The following is a 23491-nucleotide window of genomic DNA, read 5'->3' as shown; positions in this document are numbered from 1 at the left end:
GAAATTCATGAAAATGTACTCTAACATAACATTCATAGTTAGTATTATCATTTCGTTCTTAATAAAACATTTTACTATTTCAGTGTCGTCATTGATTTTAATAGTCTGACAACCCTTTCTAAAACAGAAAACATACAATCACTCTGCATACGTTTTCAGTGTTTCCCCTAGGTTGACTGCTTTGGATGGTGGCAGGTGTGGGGTTGGGGGGGTGTCGCTGAGCAAAACTTGGAAGAGACTCAGCAGCCAGACATTTGTCCGTTCTCAGTTTAGGAGCGGCTGAGATTGTCACTAAAATGAGAATATCTCATCCACCTTAAATTGGGGAAACAACAGACGAGAGCTGCAGCATTTAATAACTGACACACTGTGTCTACTGTACATTTACTGCCAGACTGACAACTTACTGCTAACCTTTTCCTCTACTCCACTTGCATTCACCGTCACTTTTACGCCGCTCGCTCTCTCACACTTGCTCAACCACACACTCGCTATGCACACACATTACGAACTGCCCTATTCCTTAAAGCAGCTACGCTACTCTTACGACAGTACCATTTAATGTGGTTGTCCTTTGAAGAATGAGGAAAGGGAAGATTCTGGGATTTGATGCACTAGTTGATGACTCAAAACAGTTCCATGATAACATAGGCTGTTACTATGCTCGAAATGTGCAAGTGAAAATCATTATCACCTTATATATGGTATTACTGAAGAAAGCACCCGGCTGGCTGACCAATGGTGAAACTTAATCACTTGCTCACTCACTCACTCATGGATAACTGCGGTTATAGGGCTGGCCCCGCTGATGGGGTCCTGCCAAAAAATGTCTACAAGATCTAAGTAACAAAATAATTGAACTCACCGGATGTCTTTGCATCTTGGTCTTTAAAGAAGCCTTCAATGAGGTTTCTAGACCTAAATGTGGAGATACAAAATAAACAGAAATCAATTAAAACAAAAATAACTATCTAACCCAAAGTGAAGCACCCTGTAAGTTTTTCATAATTCAGTCATTATGATTTCTGTTCCCTTGTTCCACACAACAGGAAAAAACAACAACTTTGAAATATAAAAGGGCATCCCACAATACAAAAATAAAGTTTTTAAAAGCCATATATCAGAATTCACATTATCAAATTAACAATTTGTTCTTTAGTTCAAATGTTACATTTTTGGTTCATGAATCTGGGATGTTTGCTATACCTTTAGTGTTGGATGATCCCAATCCTTCACTGCTCTGCTGTTGCAAAGTCGCCTCTGCCCTCTTCAAATTACCACTTGGTGGGTACGTGTCTTGTGTGGGGAAAAGACACTGCAGAGAGTCATCTGTACCCATCATTCCTATAATGCGGCCTGTCTGAGCTTCTGTCATGTCCATGCTTATGTCATCTTCAGGACAGATTGTACCTCCATTAAATGATTCCCCACTGCTCCTGGTTTCTTTTCCAAGATCAGCCCTCTGTGTTTTAAGCTGGGCCAGGGAGCTGTTTGTGTCAACAGTTTCTTTGGAGGATGCTACAGCAGTCGGAGCCATTGGGTTGGAAAGGCTTGCAAGGGAGTATATGTCAAAACTCTGGCTTGGAGGAGCTAATAGACCGCTGGCAATGTTAACAGTGTGACTCTGAGTCACGTCCATTAATGCATCATCTGCTGTGAATCTTATTGTTTTCTCTCTGCATTCATCTTCTGTGCCAAAGTTGACCTGAACAAGAAAAAACATTGTTACCATATACTCACTAAATATGTACGTTCAAATCATCTTTAATGAGCATTAAAACACAACATTTTGAAAATATACTGAAGAATTTTAACAGCAACTTTTATATATGTATATATAAAAAATCCCCCCTCTCACTCCCCTCCCAGGGGGGTGGTGGTGGTGTGTCTTCCTCAAGCTCGGGTCCTCTACCAGAGGCCTGGGAGTTTGAGGGTTCTACGCAGTATCTTAGATATATATATATATATATGTACTTAAACCAAGCACTTGCTTTCCATGCAGTCATTAGTTTCAGTAATAGTTTAGTTTCAGTTAATGTTACAACAGTATGAAGAATTATTTTCAGACTTTTGCAAAACAGATAATTCATTTAAACAGCAAAGAAAAGCAGTTATAAAACTCACCTTTGACATGCTTTGACGAGAAGCACGTAGAGACGGATTCTTCAAGGACATCATATCTAAATTTGGAAATTGAAATGCATTAATGAAATTTAAACTTTATTCAATCATAAATGAAACTGTTGCAGCAGAGAAATAAACACAGTTGTGTCAATTTGCCAACATACCAGCTGTGTGTCGACGCCCTTCTTCAGTGATCACCTTCTGCACCCTTTAGAGAACAAGACAGAAAAGGTTTGAGCCACTCGTTCACACTCGAATGTTGACTAGTTTGGTGAGATTTTCAACTGAATATTCTCATCTAAAATGTAGTTGAATGGGCAGACCAAGTGAGGGTGTAAATAAACTTACCTATTTCCAGTCACGACTGCTGTGGAAAAAAGTTTGGACAAATGTTAAAAAGCAACTTACAAGAGACATTATTCCACAAACTGGAAACACAACAGCAGACATGTAGTAAAATAATATTAGCATCTCTGAAACATACTGTATGTTGATGCCATGTGTCGAGTCAAGGCAAGATATACATAAGTGCTGAAATAATTAGCTTGTTTATTAATCAGTTGACTGATAGAAGTTTCAGTACCCTTCAGGTCAGATGATCCTTGTGTTTTACTGCTCTGCTGTTGTGAGGTCTTCAGGCTCTCTGCTGACTTTGACCCTCTGTCAGAGCGGGAGTACATTTCTTGTGTGGGAAAAAGACACTGAAAAGGATCATCATCATCAGCGAATCCCACGATGCGGCCTGTCTGAGCTTCAGTCATGTCCATGCTTATATCATCTTCAGGACAGAGTGCACCTCCAAAGGATGATTCTCTAATATTTTTGGGTTTATTCTGTGACTTCTCCATAATAGATGAAACAGAAGTTGGAGCCTGATTTTCTTTATCCACTTCAGACCTCCGTGTTTTCATCTTGGCCAGGGAGCTGTTTGTCTCCACAGTGGCGTCAAAGGAGGCTCCGGCAGTAGGTGTCATTCTGGTGATCACAGGATTAACACTGGGTTCACTTGGTTTTGAGAGATTCGAGAGGAAGTCTTTAAATTCTGGATTGAAATCCTTCTCAGTTGCACCTTGTCTCTCTTCCAAAGATGAAGCATGGTCCATTTTTCCACAACTGCGAAATACGTCAAGACTCTGGTTTGAAGGAGCTAGTAGACCACTGGCAATGTTAACAGTGTGACTCTGAGTCACGTCCATTAACGCATCATCTGCTGTGAATCTTATTGTTTTCTCTCTGCATTCATCTTCTGTGCCAAAGTTGACCTGAACAAGAAAAAAACATTGTTACCATATACTCACTAAATATGTACGTTCAAATCATCTTTAATGAGCATTAAAACACAACATTTTGAAAATATACTGAAGAATTTTAACAGCAATTTATACATAAACCAAGAACTTTCCAAAACCTAGCATATGACTTTACATATACTGTATGTTGTACTTTCCATGCAGTTATTAGTTTCACTTAATGTTACAACAGTATGAAAAATTATTTTCAGACTTTTGCAAAACAGATAATTCATTTGAACAGCAAAGAAAAGCAGTTATAAAACTCACCTTTGACATGCTTTGACGAGAAGCACGTAGAGACGGATTCTTCAAGGACGTCATATCTAAATTTGGAAATTGAAATGCATTAATGAAATTTAAACTTTATTCAATCATAAATGAAATTGTTGCAGCAGAGAAACAAACACAGTTGTTTCAATTTGCCAACATACCAGCTGTGTGTCGATGCCCTTCTTCAGTGATCACCTTCTGCACCCTTTAGAGAACAAGACAGAAAAGGTTTGAGCCACTCATTCACACTCGAATGTTGACTGGTTTGGTGAGATTTTCAACTGAATATTCTCATCTAAAATGTAGTTGAATGGGCAGACCAAGTGAGGGTGTAAATAAACTTACCTATTTCCAGTCACGACTGCTGTGGAAAAAAGTTTGGACAAATGTTAAAAAGCAACTTACAAGAGACATTATTCCACAAACTGGAAACACAACAGCAGACATGTAGTAAAATAATATTAGCATCTCTGAAACATACTGTATGTTGATGCCATGTGTCAAGTCAAGGCAAGATATACATAAGTGCTGAAATAATTAGCCTGTTTATTAATCAGTTGACTGATAGAAGTTTCAGTACCTTTTGGGTCAGATGATCCTTGTGTTTTACTGCTCTGCTGTTGTGAGGTCTTCAGGTTCTCTGCTGACTTTGACCCTCTGTCAGAGCGGGAGTACATTTCTTGTGTGGGAAAAAGACACTGAAAAGGATCATCATCATCAGCGAATCCCACGATGCGGCCTGTCTGAGCTTCAGTCATGTCCATGCTTATATCATCTTCAGGACAGAGTGCACCTCCAAAGGATGATTCTCTAATATTCCTGGGTTTATTTAATGACTTCTCCATAATAGATGAAACAGAAGTTGGAGCCTGATTTTCTTTATCCACTTCAGACCTCCGTGTTTTCATCTTGGCCAGGGAGCTGTTTGTCTCCACAGTGGCGTCAAAGGAGGCTCCGGCAGTAGGTGTCATTCTGGTGATCACAGGATTAACACTGGGTTCACTTGGTTTTGAGAGATTCGAGAGGAAGTTTTTAAATTCTGGATCCAAATTATGCGTTGACGAGGATACGTTTGTGTCAACGGTTGCTGCAGCGGTCGGAACCATTCGAGCAATCAGAGGATTAACACCGGATCCACTGGGCTTTGAGAGATTCGCAAGGAAGTTTTTAAATCCTGGATCCAAACCAGGCACTGACGAGGAAAGACTGATATCCACGTTTCTGCCAGTGGATAGCGATTCTGGCCCACTGATCATGTTTACTGTATGGCTTTGGGTCATATCCATGGATGCATCATCCGCAGTGAACATCATCGTTTTTTCTCCACTTGAGGAGAAAACGGTTCTGTTTTGATGCGGGAAATCTGCAAGTAATTCTGCACCGTTGGCAATGTTTATAGTGTGACTGTGGGTCGTGTCCATGAATGCATCATCTGTAGAAAACATCACAGTTTTCTCCCCGAAGTCATGCCCAGAGTCAAAGTTGACCTGATGAAGATAAGTAACTTTATGTCAATTAATGCTCACTAAAAAATTTAGTTTTACATGAAATAAAGCATTAATATAACAAATATAATTACAGCAATGTAATTGAGCAATTAAGTGATTGTGACAATCGTAAGAATCACAAAAGTGATGAAACACCAATGTGACTCCAAGCTCACCTTATCCCTTTGTTGAGAGGCATGTAGAGGAGCATTCAATAGGGTCTCCATTCCTAAATTTAGAGACTCAAATTTACTAAGAGCCATCTTACACTGTAATATATAATGTGAGCACTTAGTAATAGTTTTTTTGAAGCATAAATATTAATATCCCTACCTGTGATTTGTTGAATCCCATCTTCAGTGACTGCCACCTGGACCCTTATGTAAGAAAACACACCGTAAAATATATACATTGTTAAAACAGACACATTTTAAAAGTTTGAAGCTGTAAGTCTAAGATTATCATCTGATATATAAGTCATCTTACCTATTTTGTGTGGTTGCTGCTGCTGTGGAATAACACAGGACAAGTATTAGAAAGCTGCTTAATATTTTAGAATTGTATACAGCACTTAAACATAATACTATGTTACATACTTGTTGTCATTAACTCTTGTAATTGACTTTGGGCAGGAGAGGCATTGTTCACATCCCTGTAAAGATAAAGTGTTGATCAGGATGAGATATCAGTGTCTTTGTGGAATATGAAGAATTAAATGACTTTGATTTTTCTAGTGTCTCACTCTGAAAACAGAAGAACATTGTTGGCAGCGGCAAAACTGACTCTTCTTGAATTCCTCTTTTCCACAGGTTTGGCACATTTCACCTTAATAAAAATGATAATTAATGTTATTACCTCTCAGTTTTATTCTTTTATTGATTGTATTCTTTAAGTATATTATGGTTGGAGTATCACTTTAACTAGAAACAAAAATCTCCACTATTTTATATAGTGTTTAAACACAGTCAGGTAAAAATCTCAAGTCAAGTAATCAATTTACCGCATTTTCCTGTTGCACTGGGTCAGGGAATATGATTGATTTCCGTGGTGCTTTCAAAATCTGAAAATGATAAATTGCAGATGATATGGTTCATGTCATTGATTTGTTCACAACGAAGTTAAAAATATGTATACTTAGTCCATAAAATTATTTGTAGCACTGACAGAAGAAATGCGCCTCTTGGTGAATCCACCGGTTTCACTGTAACATAAAACATGAAACACAGTATTCAGCACTGGTGTATTTTAAGTGCAATGTAAATAGAGTCATATCATAAGACACATGTCAATGCCAGGTGTACAGAGGGCCTTTAGGTAAAGTGTAGAATGTAGCTTTGAGGTTCAGGCAAAAGGTACATGATTGCTTTTTCTCAACAACATAATTTTCACTCACTCAGTCTTGGCAGGATCTAGAGGCTCCATCTTCAACTGTGAAAATATGAAAACAATGTTTGTTCTGTTACATACAGGCAAAATTAAGGCAAAATTCCATTATCCTACAGCATGTATTGCCTTCAGCTATTAATGAATAAGAAAAATGACAGCCACAAGTTAAATGTTTGGGTGGAATTTCAGCTAGATCAGCTGTACAACAGTATAATAGGGCTGCAACTAACATTTTCTTTTCCCATTGGTCAGTAGATCGGAGTTGCAACAATTAGTTAATTAATTGATTAGTTATCACCGTTATTTACTTTGCAAAAAATGTATTTTGTCGTGTTGGAAAGACAAGGCTGGTCCAACTTTTAATCTATTTCTTGATCAAATATCTTATTTTATTCCCTTAGAGAAGTGGTCATCGGTAAACAAATCATATGATTTTTGGTCATCTTATACCTCGTATTTGGAAAATGCAAAATGCCAGAAAGAGTGGATGTTCTGTTATTAAAAAAGAAAGTTTGGAGGAGTGTTGGTAAAGACATCATTTTGGCTCATTTTTTATAATTGCAGCGCTGTTTTGGCTTTTTGTTGGTGTTGTTTGTTTGTTAGTGGCCTCGGGTGGGGGTCGGAGGTTGTTGAAATGTGTGGACTGCATTGCTTATCGTATCTATAGTATGATGAAATGGGAAACAATCATAAAAAAATATATACTGCAAACATTGACCTTCACAGGCAACAGCAGCTTAAGTTAATATTCAATCTGTATTTTACAATTGTTCTTCATGACATCAGTGGGAAATACAGGACTGGATAAACATGAATTACGCTATATAGTTATTTTTATGACTGTGCACCAGATTTAAGTGACTTTAACTTCATCGACATAATCTATAAAATAGCGTACTTTCACAACAATTCATACTATCAACATGCAGCCGACATTTTAACGTAAGATTACGCAGAAGTTAGAAAACGTATCGACAAACTGAACGTCAAATTAATTTCACCTTTGTTAACAACTGCTAGTTTTCTGCTCCAATACACCTCTTCCAATCAACAAATAAACATTTCGTATTAATTTCTAATAATGACAGAAAAGAAAATACAACGTTATTGACCTTTTCCAGACATATCTTACATTTGTGTAGACTCGGCTGCTAGCGTTAGCTAGCCATTCACAATATGAACAAAAAAATCAACTGAACATCAAAGAAACATATTGTGCATACCTTGTAGTTGTTATAAATTAAATCCTGGTATTTTACAGCGGACACGGTTATGTTATTACTTATTTTCTAACTTATATTTGTTTTCATGTCGCTCCTGTTTAATGAATTGGAGCTGACGTCAACGAGCCTTGACGCTAACGTCTTGGGTTTTGAATTTAGCCGCCTCCGCGCGTGCGCAGTGCAGTCTTCCTGTTGCTTTGGTATACTTCATCGATTCCTCTACTTATTTCGGTTACTACAGTAACGTTAAAGTTTACTCGACAAATGATGTATCATAAAATGCGTACGTTGATCTGGGATTAATTAAAAAAATAAAAACCTTCTATTCTTCTATTCTTCTACTTCTATTTATACAGGAAATGACGTAAACAAGCCGGAGGTGACCACAGAGGGCGGTACGTTTTTAAAAATTCGTGTTGCTCCATTTTGACTGTTGATAAATCGCATATTTCACGAATCCACAAAGGTAGGAATAGCTATTATTATTGTGTTATTGAACCATGTCACACATGTTAGTATAATTCAGTTATGTTTAATGCTTAACATGTACGTAAACTAATCCTAATACACGCGAGTTGGTTTACTTATTTGAAGACGTAAACTGAAAAATCGCACCAAACTCCATCCTAAATTTGTTAGTTTTTATGTCCTGAGTAATAGCAAATGTACCCTTGTAATCCACGATTTACCTTATACGTACACCATGTTTAAAAAGAGCGTATCTAGTTGAATTATATTGAAACAGTTGGGTAAGCATAGATGTCCAGGATAGACTAAACTCAACTCACTCAACTAAACTAATTTCTCTATACAGGTTACTTTGTCATTGCTGGCATTGCGGACAGAAAAATGTCTTCGAAAATTCCAAGAGGCGAGCAGGGTTTGCTATTTTTGCACTTTTGAGGTCATCAAATGAACGTGTGTTTTAATTTAACAAAGTCAAACAAGGCTGTGACAATCTTCTGTCTTTTCCAGGTAAGCAGTTACCTACAGAAACAAAGAAAACAGCAACTGTAAACGCTGTCCAAAGATCAGATGGTATCCTTAAACCTCAAAAAGAAAACGTACCAAGGTAAGAAATGTTGAATTATAAATGTTAAAAAAAACCAGACTTGTTGTCAATCTTTGGCCGTCAGGAAGTTACAAATGAAACCTTTTAGGCTTGATGAAGGGGATGAAGGGAGGGAATGAGAGTCAAAACTTAGTTTGAAATACAAAGTGTAAACGTCCACATCATAAACTCAGTGGGTGCTCTATCCAGAGAAACCTGGACGGAGTAGTGTCATATTATTTCCTTTCATATCTTTGGCATCCTTTTGTGTAAAGCATCACAAACCCTCAACTGCTGCCGAGCTCTGTATGTTCACATCTAAGCTATTGAATTTAATGTTTGTTTCCATTTTTGTCTTCCAGAAAAAATGCTGCTTCTAAAGGTTACAAAGGGTAAGTCATACATAATATTACATTTCCTGAACATGCTGCAGGCTTCAACCATGTTTTCACAAGTTTATGTTGCACCTCTCCATAGGGTCTCCACAAGGCATGAGCAGCAGGCAGAGCTCATGGAGCAAAATCAGAATTTGATGGCTGCCAAGGAGGAACTGCAGAAAAACCTCACAGAGACACAGGTGAAGAAAGCAAATTTGATAAAGTACTCGTAGGATTGTAACATAACTCAGTGCTTGCATTCATACTCAAGTATTGAATACATTAGACTCCTGGTAAAATGCATGTCAATGTGCTCACTTTAAGCAAACAAGTCATTATTGCTTTGCAGCAAAGGGTAACTGATTTGGAGCTGCAGTTCAATGACCTAGAAAAGGAGAATGCAGAGGTACAGAAAAACCTGAAGGACTGTCTTGTACTCCTAGTCGCTGCAAAAATAGACCCAGGTGAATATGCATCCCCAATTTCAAAATGTGTTATATATGTGCTTAATTCTGGTTGTTAATTGATAGAAATTAACATAAGATCTCTTTGATATTTAGTTTTAGGGGAGAGAGTTGGAGAACCTGCACAACAAAATGAAGATCAAAGAAAGGAAGTAATGGTACATATTTTATTTCATTTTACCCACTTACGATAATATATTTAGTCACATCTTATTTGTCATTATGCTTTATCAGACAAATCAAAGCACATTTGCATCAAGTTCACACACAAAACTGGAAATAAATGAAATCAGAAACCTACTTATTAACTACTGTACTTAATTGTCTCATGTCACATAACTCCACAATTAAAGAAAACCAAACAAAAACTGTTATAAAATAATTCAAATTTACACTATACTTGTATCCTAGACATAAAGGGTCACAGGGTTTTGGCTATTACAGAGATGCCACCTGGAAAAACACATCTTCATCTTTATTTCAGAGTGTCTCTGCAGACCTGCTGAATGAATTAAAGGCCTTTGGTGACACTGCATCACAGCAGCGCTCTCAGCTAGAGGTGAGTCAAACTGTTTGAAACTTCTGAAGCTGTTCCCATTTTTTAAAACTATGCCGTTACATTGACCAGCTTAATTTAGCTGTTTGTTGTAGTGTAGTTGGTTTAAGTGCCCCTTATTTTACACACTTTCAGGAAATCCAGACAACAATGACAGACTGTACTAAAGCACGAGAACTTATGCTGCAGGAAAGGGAGAACTTTTCCCTGGAGGCTGCTGAAATGGAAAAAGCTCTCAAGGAAGCAGAAGCTCTCTTACTCTAAAAGTGTACAGTAATCTCAATCTAAAATTAGTTAAAAAAAAAAAAAAAACTTTGTACATTGATGTGTGTTAAATGTGTCTGTATGATTGAAACTTAATAAATGATTCTTATTTCCTTATTGTATTCCTCACCTCTACTCTTTTATAGTCAAAATATGCTTTTACACACAGCATGTTTGCATGGCTTCAAGTGGATGTACAGTATTTTGAGTATGTCTTCTCATTTAGTTACCCTTGTCTTGTTGGTGAGATAACTCTCTTTTTATATACATGACTAAAGAGATATATAGGCTGAAGCTCAGAGGGTCCTAAAAATGTAATTTAAAAATGCTTAGTCAGCAGTCAAGGGTTTCAAAATAGCTGAGTTTTAAATGTTTTGCAGTTTTTCTATTGAAAAATCAGTCAAAATATTACATTTTATTGCATTGAAAAAGGCTTCAAAGTCATTTAACTGCATGAAACATATACCCATTTATGATCAGAAAAACTTAAGAACATGGATTTAAAGCAATGTACTAAATAAATTACAATGTTATATACATCAGTACACTTAATACTGAATTCCTTGTACTTGTAGTCTGGAGGTCAAGCTCTCCATCACTCTTTGGTCCCCATCCAAGGCTTTATTTTTTGCCTGGCTGGTTGGTGTAGGGGTTCTCGTGGTTGCCTAGACTGGTGTTGAGAGTGGAAATGCTGCTGATGTTGTCTGGGTTTTTGTTCACGCCAATGTTTACCTCTTCCCACTGTCTGGTGTTGTAGTGGTAGATGAACAGGAAGAAACCTGACAGAAAAAGATGGTCGTCCATAATTAGGACAAGTTGAGACTGAAATATACTCCACATATAAGTGTGTAGAGTGACAATTTTTTTTAAAAGAATTGCTAGTAAATTTAAAGCTCATCCCTATTTTACACTTATTACTCTACTATACTATAGATTTTATTTTCACAGTCATCCATCCTCTACTTTCCATTGAATATTTCATTCAGTGCAAAATATTACTTCACTTCAGCCAAAACTAAGATTAAATCAAAATATTTAAGACATTATTTGAAAGATTATTATAGAGCTGTAGGATTATATCCATGTGGATACCTTGGAAAGAGTTCAGGGCCGTGAAAATGTAGTAGGAGGGGATCCGGAGGGCACCATAGGCGAAGAAGGCAAACCCCCATGTGATGCCCAGCATGCAGCACAGTCCCAGTATGGTTACAATATTTTTGCCATTTCTGCTCATTTGTACGTTGCCTGCTTTGGTTCTCTTGAGGCAAAAGAGCCAGGACAGCATGATGATGAAGGTAGTGAAGGTGAAGAGGAAGACCAAAACATAGTAGCCTATGTTGACAATGTAGTGGACGTCACTGTCTGTTATCCAGCACCTTGGAACAGAAAGAGAGAAGGAAAGTAAACATGGTTCTATGGTATGATGATTTATATTAAATATATAATCCACAAAGTGCAAAAGTGTTTGTGAAAATGCAGTCATAACTCACATGGCTTCATTATTTTCAGTGTTATCCGTGTGGATAACTTGTTCACCATATTTTCCTAAAATGAACAGGACAATCACCACTACACTCGGAAGAACTGGAAATGGAAAAAGGAAATAAACAGCAATGAGTTATCAAGTCCGAAAGAGTTACAACCTTTTTCAATCATTCCTTAAACCAAAAAAAGAGAAAATATTAATCTAAATGTACCCCAGCTGGTGACGGAGACTTTGAGTATGTAGCGATGGATTGAAATGTTGCCCCTTGTGTACAGCTGCAGGCAGAGGTGGAAGGCCTGCACAGCAAACCAAGTGAAAGTGGCCAACATGAAGTAGTGCATGAAAGCCGCCATGATCTTACAACCCACTGAGTTCTTCATTTTTGCCACAACGCTGTTGATCAGGAAGGTGAGGTTAAGCAGGAACATGGCCGACACGAGGTGGATGAGGAGCCAGGTGGTCTTACTGGTCTTGGTCTTCCTGTGAGGAGAGATGAATTAACAAAGAGGTCATGTATGTCAGAATTTATTTGAAAGTGTCCATGATGTTTTTGATTGCTGATGGATAAATACTGTGTTATGATTATGCTGTCAACTGGAGGAATGAATGAACAAATGATGATATTATCTTCACAATTTTGATAATTGATTAATCGTTTCGTTCATTTATCGCACAAAAATGTCAATCACTAGTCTGAGCTTGTGAGAGGATTTGCTGCTTTTCGCTGTTTTACATCATTGTAAATTGAAAGCTGTTCAGTCTTGGATTGTTGATATCTGATATCTGAAGTCATCACCTTGGGCTCTGGAAAGTTGTGATGGGCATTCTCTGACATTTTATAAACTAAACAATTAATTATTTAACTGAAAAACAGCCTAGAGATCTGGCTTTTCACTTGAATGAACCAAAATATAATAATAGTATTACATCACTAAAAATATTAAACTAAACATTTTAAGTAAAATTAGAAAAGAATCATTACCATCACTGTAAAATGTGACTGTGGTCATCTGTCAATAACAAACCAAACTGACTTTTAGGCAAAGCTGAATTCAAATCAATCTACAATAAAAATGCTAATAGCTTCACTCTGAATGTCAGTGAATTTCCTGTTCTACAATACAATGATATTTATTGACTAGTTTATAAAGGGAGAGAGCAAAGGCAGGAGAGGACACTTTGCACACTGAACATTGTTTCATTCATTTCATTTTATGATCACGAGTTAGTTAATTACCTAAATCACCTTTACTTCTTCACCTTTACTTAAAAGATTTCACACAAAATTTATCCCGTCACAACAGACAGTGATGTAGTCACTAATCTAAACATCATGAAAATTATGCTTGAAATCCACAAGATTAACTGCAGGACTGAAAACAAACACACAAACAGTCATGCACGTATCTAATGCAAACTCTAGCATGAAGTCTATTCAGAACCACAGTCATATTTTATTACATAACCTTATGTACATGTATAAACAATACATTTGATTATTTTAACTTCCTTGTTCACTAAACAGTGTTTACAGTGCAGTAGTGACCTGAAAATATTCCTGTGACCATACAAGGTGATGAAGACGATGGATAAGATGTTTTATTTGCTTACGGCATTCATTTGGTACACACGGTTGTTTGCATCATACTCCAACAATGAGGCTGCTATTTCAACGATCTCATTTTCCTACTGTGAATATTTTGACATAACCTCCCACAGTGTTCTGCTGTTCTGGAAAGCTGTCTTATTTACATGAACTTTCACTACATTAACCGCTGTGGAACAACACAGCTCTCAACCCGCGATGTTGTATTGGTTTACTTGCACGTTAGTATGTAAGTGTTTTGCACCCTTTTGACAAGAGAGTTAGAATAGACTTAAGTGATCTAAAATATAGATATTCATTAGCTATGAATCATCAGTTTTTACTAGTTGCTCTTCTCTCCCTTTATTTGCTCACTCTGTCTCTCCTAATTGTGATAGAAAATATTTGTTTCCCATTCTCTTTTGTATAAAAAAAGTCTCAATGTGTATGGTTATATGATGAGAAAATTAAGCAGGTAAATCACCTAAGCTGTAGAACTGGTGTTATAGTGCTTCTCTTTGTTTTCAAATCACTTCATGACTTTGCTACAGATTACATCAAGTTCAAGTTTATTTAACTGTCAATCTAACCATATTCATAAGAATGTGCATATGGCAGAATGATATGTTGTTCCTAATAGGACCAGGTGATAATAATGAAAGATAAAATAAAAGTAAAAAATGACACAAAAACATAAAACATCTAAAGTGTGTAGTGCTTAAATAAATATAATTGCATTAAAAGAGACCTGAGTTATTTAAACACGTTTAAATGGCTGAGTAAAAATGCATTATACATGTATAATGCACACATACTGTACACACATACACAAATAAACATATACACATATTGAACATGCCAACATATACAGTACTGTGCAAACGTTTTGGCAATTTAGATGTTTAGACTCTTATCCATTATGCAACACCATTAGGGAGGTGTCTGATCGGTCCCAAATGTATTCGGCAGCATGATGACCCCAAACACACAGCCAGAGTCATAAAGAACTATCTTCAGCTACGAAAAGAACAAGGAGTCCTTCAACCGATGTTATAGCCCCCACAGAACCCTGATCTCAACATCATGGAGTCAGTCTGGGATTACATGAAGAGACAGAGGCAACTGAGACACCTAAATCCCCAGGAGAACTGTTGCAAATTCTCCAAGATGCAGGAACAACTGACCTGCCAAGTACCTGAGAAACTGTGTGTAAGTGTACCGAAGAGAACTGCTGCTGTTTTAAAGGCACCCACACTACTTCTACTTCTTGCATGCATTTTTCTTTTTTCTGAGCTGACTGTTTTGCATCTCTGAGGAGTGATACATAAATAAAGTTTTATTACTGTTACCTCATAAAGAAGTGCATGAAGAGGACTATGCCGAGGAAGAACATGGACAAGCCACAGCCAATTTGAGTGATGATGGTGAGGGTGTTCAAATCAGAACTAGAGATGGTTTCATTGAGGGGAGCCTGCAAAGGGACAAGAAAAATAAACACTTTTAGGCATTTAGTTACAGGCATTGGCACTGGTAATGGTTTAGCTAGGAAGTGCAATCAGCTAACATGGGCATACAAATATGCAAATATTTGCACCCTAACGGGAATGAAAATTAAGAGAATGCAGCTTAGTATATCATGCAAATATTACAATAGAAGTAAAACGCACCAATAAGATAGCAAAAAATGTCAAATGCGAACACCGGCATGTAATGTTGTCTCCATCTTGTATTGTCTCACATCCATCATCTGTCCAGTTTGGCTGGTTTCCTGCAAGACAGGAGCAGAGCATGTAAACAGTGAAACCAGAGGGTTCATAAATCCATCAGTTTCAACAACCCTCTTTAAAATAGTTTAAAACTTTTAAAGTAAAAATACTATTATGATAAACTCAGGATGTAGATTAAGGTAAATACAAATCAAAACATTCAAACAATAAATCTCGCTGTGAGGACACACTCACACTATTAAAGACGCCCGCACATGAGCCAATCCCTGCACATGTGGGGCATGTTCCAGTCAATCCAAAGTACCACAGTTGTGTGCAGACTATCTAGAAATACTTTATAACATTTATGCAGCCTTGTGCAATCTATTGTGTATGTGTAGTGCATTACATCCCACAAGAGTTCTTCACTGGATAAAATTTACTGTTAGAAACAGACATAATTGACCTTTTTCACAGCACAAAATTACAAACTAATGATATCTATAATGGCTCTTCCCCATTTAGGTGTCCCAGTAATTGCGTAAAGACAACTGAAAATAACCCAATACCTGTTTGAATCCTCAAATAAGTGACACAAAATGACGATCGATGAGACTAACACATGCAGATTCTAAAATAACCTAGAATAATCAGAATGTTGATTCATCTTTTCTCTCCCATTAATCATCTCATGACCCCTCAGATTTATCTGGTGACCCCTTGGAGGGGCCCAACCCCTAGGTTGGGAACCACTGGACTAAACTAACTGTATATAAAGTAGTTGAAACTAGCTCCACCTCCAGCAGCTACAACAGTAACATGCTGCTCTAACACTGATGCTTCAGTATTAATAATCTAATGATGTCATATATAATAATACATCAGTCAGAAGGACCAAACCACTACTTTTACTGCAATATTTTAACTACATCAAACTGATAATACTTATGTACTTTTACTTAAGTAGGATTTTTCATGCAGGTTTTTTACTTGTAATGGAGTGTTTTTACAGTGCTGTATTGGTACTTTTACTTAAGTCAAGGATCTGTCTACTTTTTCCAACACTGGTTGTGCTTTAGCATCAACATCAATATGCAAATTAGTGAGGAAAAATACCTTCACCATTCCATGATCGGCAACTTGGAATTCCTTCCTGCAAACAAAGTAACAGAGCTGCACTGACAATGTGCTCTTGGACAATAATGAAGTACAGATGATACATATTTAATACAGCACTTTTTTTTTTTAACTTACGTATTTCAAGTTCCGAAAATTGATGGATATTTTGTCTGTGAGATTGGTGATAGCAACTCCCATTTCAATTGCTATAACTTCATCACCTAAAACCGTGCTGTTCAACTCATCCTGGAAAAATGCAACAAAGTAGTAACATGATCATATATGTAAGCTGTATCAATGACGGTGAAATTACAGGTATTTTTCTTACCTGAGCCATATTGTTGAATCGCAAAACAGCTGCAAATGCTTCACTCACATTCGAATCGATAGCTTTTTCAAAAGCTTGTTTTGACACTGTAACAGATCTTGAAAACGGAGACAGAAAATCTCTGCTGTCTATAATCTGCAGGAAAGAGCGTAACAAGTTTGTTGTCAAAACTATATAGTGTACCAGTTTTAAAGTTGAAAAAATTATGAAACTATCAACTTCAATTTAGTCCAGTTAAAATATTGGAAATTATTTAGCCTCTTTAAAACATTGAACTGTTTGTTTTTAAAGGTTTAAGCCTTCAGTAAATGGGCTCGGGGCCCAGGACCAGAGACAGTGTAGGGAAGTCATGACAAGTATTGGATGGACTCCACTGAAATTGGCTACACACATTCATTAGGTCAAATTACCAGAAAAACTGATGACGTTCCCATCAGCCTCAGCTCTACTTTTTCTGCTAATTAGTCAATGTTAGCATGCTAACGTGCTAAACTAAGATGGTAAACACATCTTATCACATCCAGAAAACATACTGTTATTCTGAAATCTATTATATTATTTTGCTGACATGGTATGAAGGTCAAATAAAAGTAATGCACCCACATTCATGGAGTCATTCGGAGATAAATAAGCAAAGGACACTTCGTCTACATCTTCGGGCTCCGTTTTCTTCACTATGGCACCCGTGACTCCCCCTCCTGCATTCAATTCAGCTGAAGACTCACTGAAAGAGGGAACGATGCTGGGAATATTGTTCACGATTTTACTGTTGACAGATGGAAAAGCATGGCTTATATATGTGAGATATCATGTGCAACTCTGTAATCAGTACTTAGTGTCAAAACCTAAATATACACAATACTAATACATTTTCTCTGTTTTAATTTCATTGTTTAAAGGATTAGTTTGACATTTTGGTATTTGCTTTTTAATGGCGAAAGTTAGATGAGAAGATTGATACCACTCTCACATCTGTGCGTTAAATATGGAGCTGGAGCAGGGAGGCGATTAGCTTAGCATTGCATAAAGACAGGAAGCCGGTCGAAACAGCTAGTTGGCTCTGACTAAAGTTTAAAAAATACACCTAAAAACACCTCTAAAGTTCCCTAATTAACACATTTTATCTTGTACGCTTAATCCATACATAAACGGAAATATTGGAAATGTAAAATGCATAGACTGTATAAAAATATGGACGTATTCACCGTGACGTCACCCATTGGTTTCTGGTGAGTGGTTTTGAAGCTCAAAGTCAGCCGCTCCAGCCGTCGCCACTTTGGCAGTGTGTGACTCTGTCTAACTCCCGGCCAATCCAAAATGGGTAAAGAGCAGGGCCGAATGGCTGAAACAAGCCACCTAGCAGCTGGCAGACTCAAAGCAGCCATGTCCTTCATTATGCGTAATTTTACGGTTAATAAAATTTAAACGGGTGAGTTATAAAAATAATTCACCCCCCGTGCAGTTGTCATGAATGGGGAAATTAGCTATAGAGATCGAAACCGTTTTTTGTACCAGGCTGTAGACATGTTCATTTCTGCTGTAAAGTTGGGCATTTTAACATGGAGGTCTATGGAGATTGACTTGCTTTTGGAGCCAGCCTCAAGTGGTCATTCAAGGAACTGCAGTTTTTGGCACTTCTGCATTGGCTTAATTTTTCAGCCCCAGAGGTTGCCGCTTGGTAAAATGTTGTGGTTTTACGGCAAGTTACATGCTGTAACTATTTCTGGGCAAACAACAGTGATTTCCCAGAGCCTTGTTGTCACCATGAGGTTGCCGGGAAAATGATCATTTTTACTTTACAACTACTCTGTTTGTGTATGGATCAAACAAACAAGATTTAACATGTAAGAGAGCCTTAGATGTGTTGGTAGCACAAGTTTATTAACTTTGGACAGAGCCGTGCTTGCTGTTTCCACCGGGTTCTTCTCATCTAACTCTCAGCAAAAAGTGAACTAGCATATTTCCCAAAATTTCTTCCTTTAGAGACCAGTTTGTAGGATTTAGTGGCATCTAGCGGTGAGATTGCAGATTGCAACCAAATGAATATCCCTCCCCTCACCCTCCACTTCCAAGCGTGTAGAACAATCTATGGTTGCCGCAAAACTTGCAAAAAATATAAAAAGGCCCTCTCTAGAGCCAGTGTTTGGTTTGTTCGTTCTGGGCTGCTGTAGAAATATGGCCTTGCAACATGGCGGCCTCCGTGGAAGAGGACCTGCTCTCTATGTAGATATAAAGGGCTCATTCTAAGGTAACGAAAACTACAATTCTTATTTTCAGGTGATTATGCACTAATTAAAACATTCTTATTAATTATACATTTCATTTCTGCCAAGTCTGTTCCACTAGATGCCACTAAATTCTACACACTGCACCTTTAATAAATTAATGGAGTATGTCTTACACAGCTTGAGCAGGGTCAAGTTTTCCTTTTTTATCAACTGTTACATTTTGTTTCAAATTAATTGTCCTCTCAGGCTTTTTCACTGGATTATTACAGTTGAGGCAATGGCTCCCTGTTCTTGTGAAGTTGATGATGTACTTGTCCTTGATCCATCGATTTTGCGTATCTGACAACAAAACATTTAATGGAATATACTGTAAATAAGAAGCAGAAACCTTCACAATTTCATTTTTTTGCTTATCTAAAGGGAGCTCACCCATTTTTTTGCAGTGGTCTTCATTATAAGTAGATTTTTCACACACAGTTTCTGTATCCAAACATCTAGCATGGCAAGATCCTATTAATGGAAACAAAGTCAGTATGTAACACCCAGTAAAGAAGAAATATAGACCAATATAGACCTGGTGGGACAAAGCTATAAGATCTAATGTTATTTATAATATTTACATATTTCTTTGAAATTAACTAAATGGAGGGGAGGTTAAGAAAAAAACTGAATTGTAAAATTCATGAAACCAAAATTGTTTGATTCAGATTTAAAAATGTGATTGTAAGAAAGTTCAGTCATAATTCCACATTTCCAATTTTTAAGTTAAGTGCAAATTCAATTGTTTTTTTTATCAGCTCCATTTTATTAATTGATTTTTCCACTCCATACTGAATGAAACGCCATGGCTGCAGCAACATGGCAGACTTCATGGTCATCCGTACACCAGAGGCCCTGTGATGACATGCGGCAGAAGTTATTCTTCATGGTGTTTAAGATAAAATAGAACTTAATTAATCCTGAAGGAAAGTCTTGTGCCGGAGATTGCTCAAAAATGACAACAACATGAGAAAAAAAATAATAGAGTAATAAATGTAAAGTATAAGGAGTATAAGGAGTAAATGCTAACACTAGTGCCCAATATGGCGAGGACCATACAAGGACCTGCTTGATGACCACGCCTGCTATCATCATTATTATTAGTCATATTTCTATTATTATTACCGTTGTTATTGTTATTATTGTTGTTATTATGCTACTCTGTGTCTCTTTCCCCCTCCCTCCTTCTTTCTCTCTCAACCCAAATGGTCCAGGCAGATGGCACCCACCTAGAGCCCAGTTCTGCTTGAGGTTTCTTCCTGTTAAAGGGGAGTTTTTCCTTGCTGCTGTTGCCAAGTGCTTGCTCATGTGGGAATGTTGGGAATCTGTTAAATAAAGAGTAGAGTCTAGACCTGCTCTATGTGAAAAGTGCTCTGAGATAACTTCTGTTATGATTTGGCATGCAGGGGATGAGAGGCTTTGTCCATAATACTGAATAGTTTCCTCAGCATCCACCTCTCCGACACCTCCACCAAAGACTCCAGTTCCACTCCCAGGAAAGAACCCACTTTCCTGATGAGCTTATTGAGTCTATCAGCATCAGCTGCCTTCACCCTGCTGCCCCAGCACACTACAGTGTAGAAGATGGCTGGCCACCACCAAGTGATAAAACATTTGCAACATGGTTTGTTCTGCAGATGATGAAAGAGCTTAGTCTCCTGAGGAAATACAGACAGCTCTGACCTTTCTGCCAACTTCTGCAGGTGGCAGGACTGTAAACAGTATCTGAAGTCTGAGGTGTAGAGTGTGAACAGAAAGGGAGATAGGACCGTCCCCTGAGGTGTCCTCGTGCTGTGTCTGACACTTTGTTACTGTATATTAAATGGTGAGAAATAAAAGACTGAAACCAGAGTCAGTGGAGGCTGTAGTAGCAGATGAATGTCCATGGTATCACAATCACTTATCACATGTGGTGAAAATGTTCAGTTGTCCACATACTTTTGGCCAGGCTGGGTATTTAGAACTTCAGCCTGATAAAGAGGAATGCTGTTACTTAAAATGGAGTAATAGCCATTTATTTTTTTAGGAGCTGTACAATAGGCCTTCATTATATGTTCTGTATAGTCACTGGAAAAATTGCAAATTCAACAAAGAAGAATGTTGTTTAAAAAAATGAATTAAAATTTTTTTTAATGTTTTTTTTAATTAAATTCTAAATTCATTTTTAAGATTTAAAATGAGAAATGACAGGGATGCAGAAAAAGTTCTCCTGACTTTGTTTAGAAGTTTGTGGAGATAAATTCTACTCTTGTTTTGAAATAGCAAAATGTCACATGACTTCCTGTCTACGGATGACCATTGTGCTTGTCGTCTGCCATGTTGCTGCAGCCAGGTACTCTTGTAGAAAAGTGTAGAAGATATGAGCTTACCGTTGATCATTTGACTGAAGACACAGTTTGGTTCCTTCTGTGCACTGCATTCCTTTGCTGCCAAGCAATATACAGTGAAGATGATTAAAATGTCATTGTGTGGTGCTCTCAGAATTGAAAAATGACACTGGGAAATATAAAATACAGTTATGTAATATCACCTTTGAGCTGAGATACTGTGGCATTGCAATGTGTCCCATTCAGGACACATAGATTTTTTTTCTTGATATGCCACTTTGAAATGCGCAGTACAAGAGAATCATTCTTATCATCCATTTGAGGCCACTCTGCACCCCACAGACGACGTGTTACTTAAGAACAGAAATACAGTTAGACTTTTATTTTGTTGTTGATGTAAGTTTTTTTTTAAATTTCTTTACTCTAGTAGGTTGTACTCACGTTTAGATGCATTTTTCTGCAGAAATATTATGCAATTGTCAACTGTTGAGTGGTAAAGAAGGCAGTTTTTTTTACTGTCACATAATAATCTCATAATAATCTTATATCTCTTACATACTTTTACACAATATTTAGAGCAGTTACACAAAAGCAGAACTAATTACACACAAAATGTAACATCCACGAATAATAAAATCGCTGACAGAGAAACAGGCACACCCATCATGTCACCAGTCTACTGCAGGGCTAAAGGTCAGACTATGTTTTAAACAAACTAGTTTGGACAAAGTGTCGTTATTGTGTGTGTCGTTGTGTCTATGGGTTTGCCATTGTTCATTCATGATTTGTTACTTAAAAATGTTACAACATACACATTTTAGTAGGAATTTATTGTTAAAAATGATGTTTGTTGTTCAAAATCTGATAAAAATACGTCATTTGTCCATGAATATTGATAATGAATGCGTCATATTTTGGAGGGAAGTTAGCTGATTCAAGTGTTTATTTTGTTTCTTTTCATTTAAACATTTATAAATATGTGCATTGTTCCAATCACAATTTGTCCAAACTAAACAGAGGTGACAGAATGAAGACATTAAGATCAATATCCTAAATTTGCTTCTTCTGTTGTGTTACATATTTGTAGCAGTTTAAGTGAAACCAGATACAAACAAATTCTGTATAGCTTCTTTTGAATTAGTTGGATTACTACTATTAGTGTTTGGATCTGATTTATGTAATTGCCAGCGATGGTCTTTTCGTTGTCGCTGTCAGAAATTCCTGACTGGTGTCAACGTGTTTTTGTGACTATGCTGCTTGTAATTACGGTCTAAACAACATGAACTGAATGTGGTATAATATGGAAGTGCCTGAGAGGCAAACACACATGGATTCCCTCATGTTAGCCAAAGTCGTCTGTTTAAGCTAATTCAATTTCATCAACATAGTTGTACTGGTCAGATTGGGCTGCTTGTGGTTTCTCCTACAAGTTAAAATATGTTGCAACACACATTTGTTAACATTTTACCGCAAACACAGGAGTAATTTGAAAACAATGAGTAATAAATAATCTAAAGCCTGACATACATACAACTTGTGAAAATAAATGACTAATTAAAATATTTATAGTGATTTTGACTTACTCTGCAAATTATTTTGTTTCCTGCCAATGAGACCATTGAAGTTATCAGCAACAATGAAGATTATCTTCTGTTTAGGGGGACAATTTTTGTAATCCAGAACAAAATTTCCTCCTTTGGCTGGAGGATCATAATAAAATCAGATAAAAAGTGAAACACAAAATACACATTCTTAACACAATATCTTTACATATTGAAATAACCATAATAGATATTCAGAATTTTTGTTCAAAATTTCTCAGGAGAATAACACAATGAGATACTATGGTTGCAATCAGGCTTCATTACTTGGAGATTTTGTCTACTTACCTTTAAAAATGGGACAAATCCACAGAAGACACATCAACAAAACCCAAGTCATCCAACTCTTTTGTGTCATGTTTATTTGATGGCATTAAGTCTCGATTGAGATGTGTGATCCACTCACTTCTACAGTACATGAAAAACAATAATAAGTATTTTTCCAAAGTGCTTTTTTCTATCAGCCAAAAAAGATATGACCTATACCTACTATGACCCAAGTCTTTTCATTCTTACCTGTCTCTGGTTGAAGTAACGTCAAACCACTGAACAGTAGCACTAAACAAGAGGAAATGAAC

The 23491-nt window shown here is 37.1% G+C and overlaps 3 protein-coding genes across 11 annotated transcripts in view; 1 reads left to right on the top strand and 2 right to left on the bottom strand.

Annotated features, from left to right (window-relative positions):
- Nucleotides 1–7871, bottom strand: part of knl1 (kinetochore scaffold 1) — a 17607-nt gene extending 9736 nt beyond the window's left edge. For 3 of the 7 annotated variants that reach the window (XM_042390017.1, XM_042390016.1, XM_042390011.1), the window contains exons 1-19: nt 7783–7871; nt 6567–6601; nt 6338–6374; nt 6174–6233; nt 5916–5998; nt 5770–5825; nt 5660–5681; nt 5507–5550; nt 5350–5402; nt 4267–5173; nt 4032–4050; nt 3848–3891; nt 3684–3739; nt 2708–3386; nt 2473–2491; nt 2289–2332; nt 2125–2180; nt 1207–1705; nt 866–918 (exon numbers count right to left, since the gene is read on the bottom strand). In XM_042390017.1, coding sequence (XP_042245951.1) covers nt 866–918; nt 1207–1705; nt 2125–2180; nt 2289–2332; nt 2473–2491; nt 2708–3386; nt 3684–3739; nt 3848–3891; nt 4032–4050; nt 4267–5173; nt 5350–5402; nt 5507–5550; nt 5660–5681; nt 5770–5825; nt 5916–5998; nt 6174–6233; nt 6338–6374; nt 6567–6595 — 2760 coding nt within the window. In that variant the 5' untranslated portion in view covers nt 6596–6601; nt 7783–7871. The remainder of the gene's footprint in view (nt 1–865; nt 919–1206; nt 1706–2124; nt 2181–2288; nt 2333–2472; nt 2492–2707; nt 3387–3683; nt 3740–3847; nt 3892–4031; nt 4051–4266; nt 5174–5349; nt 5403–5506; nt 5551–5659; nt 5682–5769; nt 5826–5915; nt 5999–6173; nt 6234–6337; nt 6375–6566; nt 6602–7782) is intronic. The other 4 variants (XM_042390015.1, XM_042390012.1, XM_042390014.1 and 1 more) reach the window with 4 other exon arrangements.
- On the top strand, nt 7787–10616 carry knstrn (kinetochore localized astrin (SPAG5) binding protein). Of its 2 annotated transcripts, none has more exons than XM_042390025.1 (10): nt 7787–7982; nt 8139–8177; nt 8597–8653; nt 8758–8854; nt 9196–9225; nt 9311–9410; nt 9560–9674; nt 9771–9832; nt 10159–10233; nt 10366–10616. In XM_042390025.1, the coding sequence occupies exons 1-10, from the start codon at nt 7868–7870 to the stop codon at nt 10492–10494; spliced, it is 819 nt and encodes a 272-aa protein (XP_042245959.1). In that variant the 5' UTR covers nt 7787–7867; the 3' UTR covers nt 10495–10616. The 2 variants fall into 2 exon arrangements, with proteins under 2 accessions (XP_042245959.1, XP_042245958.1); XM_042390024.1 differs by having other exon boundaries at nt 8597–8662.
- Nucleotides 10617–23491, bottom strand: LOC121882059 (adhesion G-protein coupled receptor G6-like). Of its 2 annotated transcripts, XM_042390020.1 has the most exons (18): nt 23430–23489; nt 23202–23321; nt 22896–23012; nt 21754–21795; nt 21516–21665; nt 21355–21411; nt 19376–19456; nt 19120–19285; nt 17322–17484; nt 16719–16853; nt 16526–16636; nt 16388–16424; nt 15233–15333; nt 14915–15036; nt 12192–12460; nt 11985–12078; nt 11587–11870; nt 10617–11273 (listed from the first exon to the last, which is right to left on the bottom strand). In XM_042390020.1, exons 2-18 carry the CDS (start codon nt 23269–23271, stop codon nt 11116–11118), a joined length of 2157 nt encoding a protein of 718 aa, XP_042245954.1. In that variant the 5' UTR covers nt 23272–23321; nt 23430–23489; the 3' UTR covers nt 10617–11115. The 2 variants fall into 2 exon arrangements, with proteins under 2 accessions (XP_042245954.1, XP_042245953.1); XM_042390019.1 differs by having other exon boundaries at nt 19120–19456; nt 23430–23491.

This window comes from Thunnus maccoyii, chromosome 17 (genome assembly GCF_910596095.1).
Source record: "Thunnus maccoyii chromosome 17, fThuMac1.1, whole genome shotgun sequence".
Classification (NCBI taxonomy): Eukaryota; Metazoa; Chordata; class Actinopteri; order Scombriformes; family Scombridae; genus Thunnus; species Thunnus maccoyii.
The sequence above is the reverse complement of the archived record's forward strand: the minus strand, read 5'-3'. Positions and strand labels throughout refer to the sequence as shown.

What these genes read in the sequence shown, in the direction of transcription:
- knstrn (XM_042390024.1), top strand. Translation starts at nt 7,868, where the DNA reads ATGTCGCTCCTGTTTAATGAATTGGAGCTGACGTCAACGAGCCTTGAC. An exon ending in CAAAAAGAAAACGTACCAAG is followed by an intron (nt 8,855 to 9,195) that starts GTAAGAAATGTT and finishes TTTGTCTTCCAG; the next exon opens with AAAAAATGCTGCTTCTAAAG. An exon ending in CGCTGCAAAAATAGACCCAG is followed by an intron (nt 9,675 to 9,770) that starts GTGAATATGCAT and finishes TTTGATATTTAG; the next exon opens with TTTTAGGGGAGAGAGTTGGA.
- LOC121882059 (XM_042390019.1), bottom strand. Translation starts at nt 23,271, where the DNA reads ATGACACAAAAGAGTTGGATGACTTGGGTTTTGTTGATGTGTCTTCTG. An exon ending in GATTTGTCCCATTTTTAAAG is followed by an intron (nt 23,013 to 23,201) that starts GTAAGTAGACAA and finishes ATGATCCTCCAG; the next exon opens with CCAAAGGAGGAAATTTTGTT. An exon ending in GGCCCTGAACTCTTTCCAAG is followed by an intron (nt 11,274 to 11,586) that starts GTATCCACATGG and finishes TTTTTCTGTCAG; the next exon opens with GTTTCTTCCTGTTCATCTAC.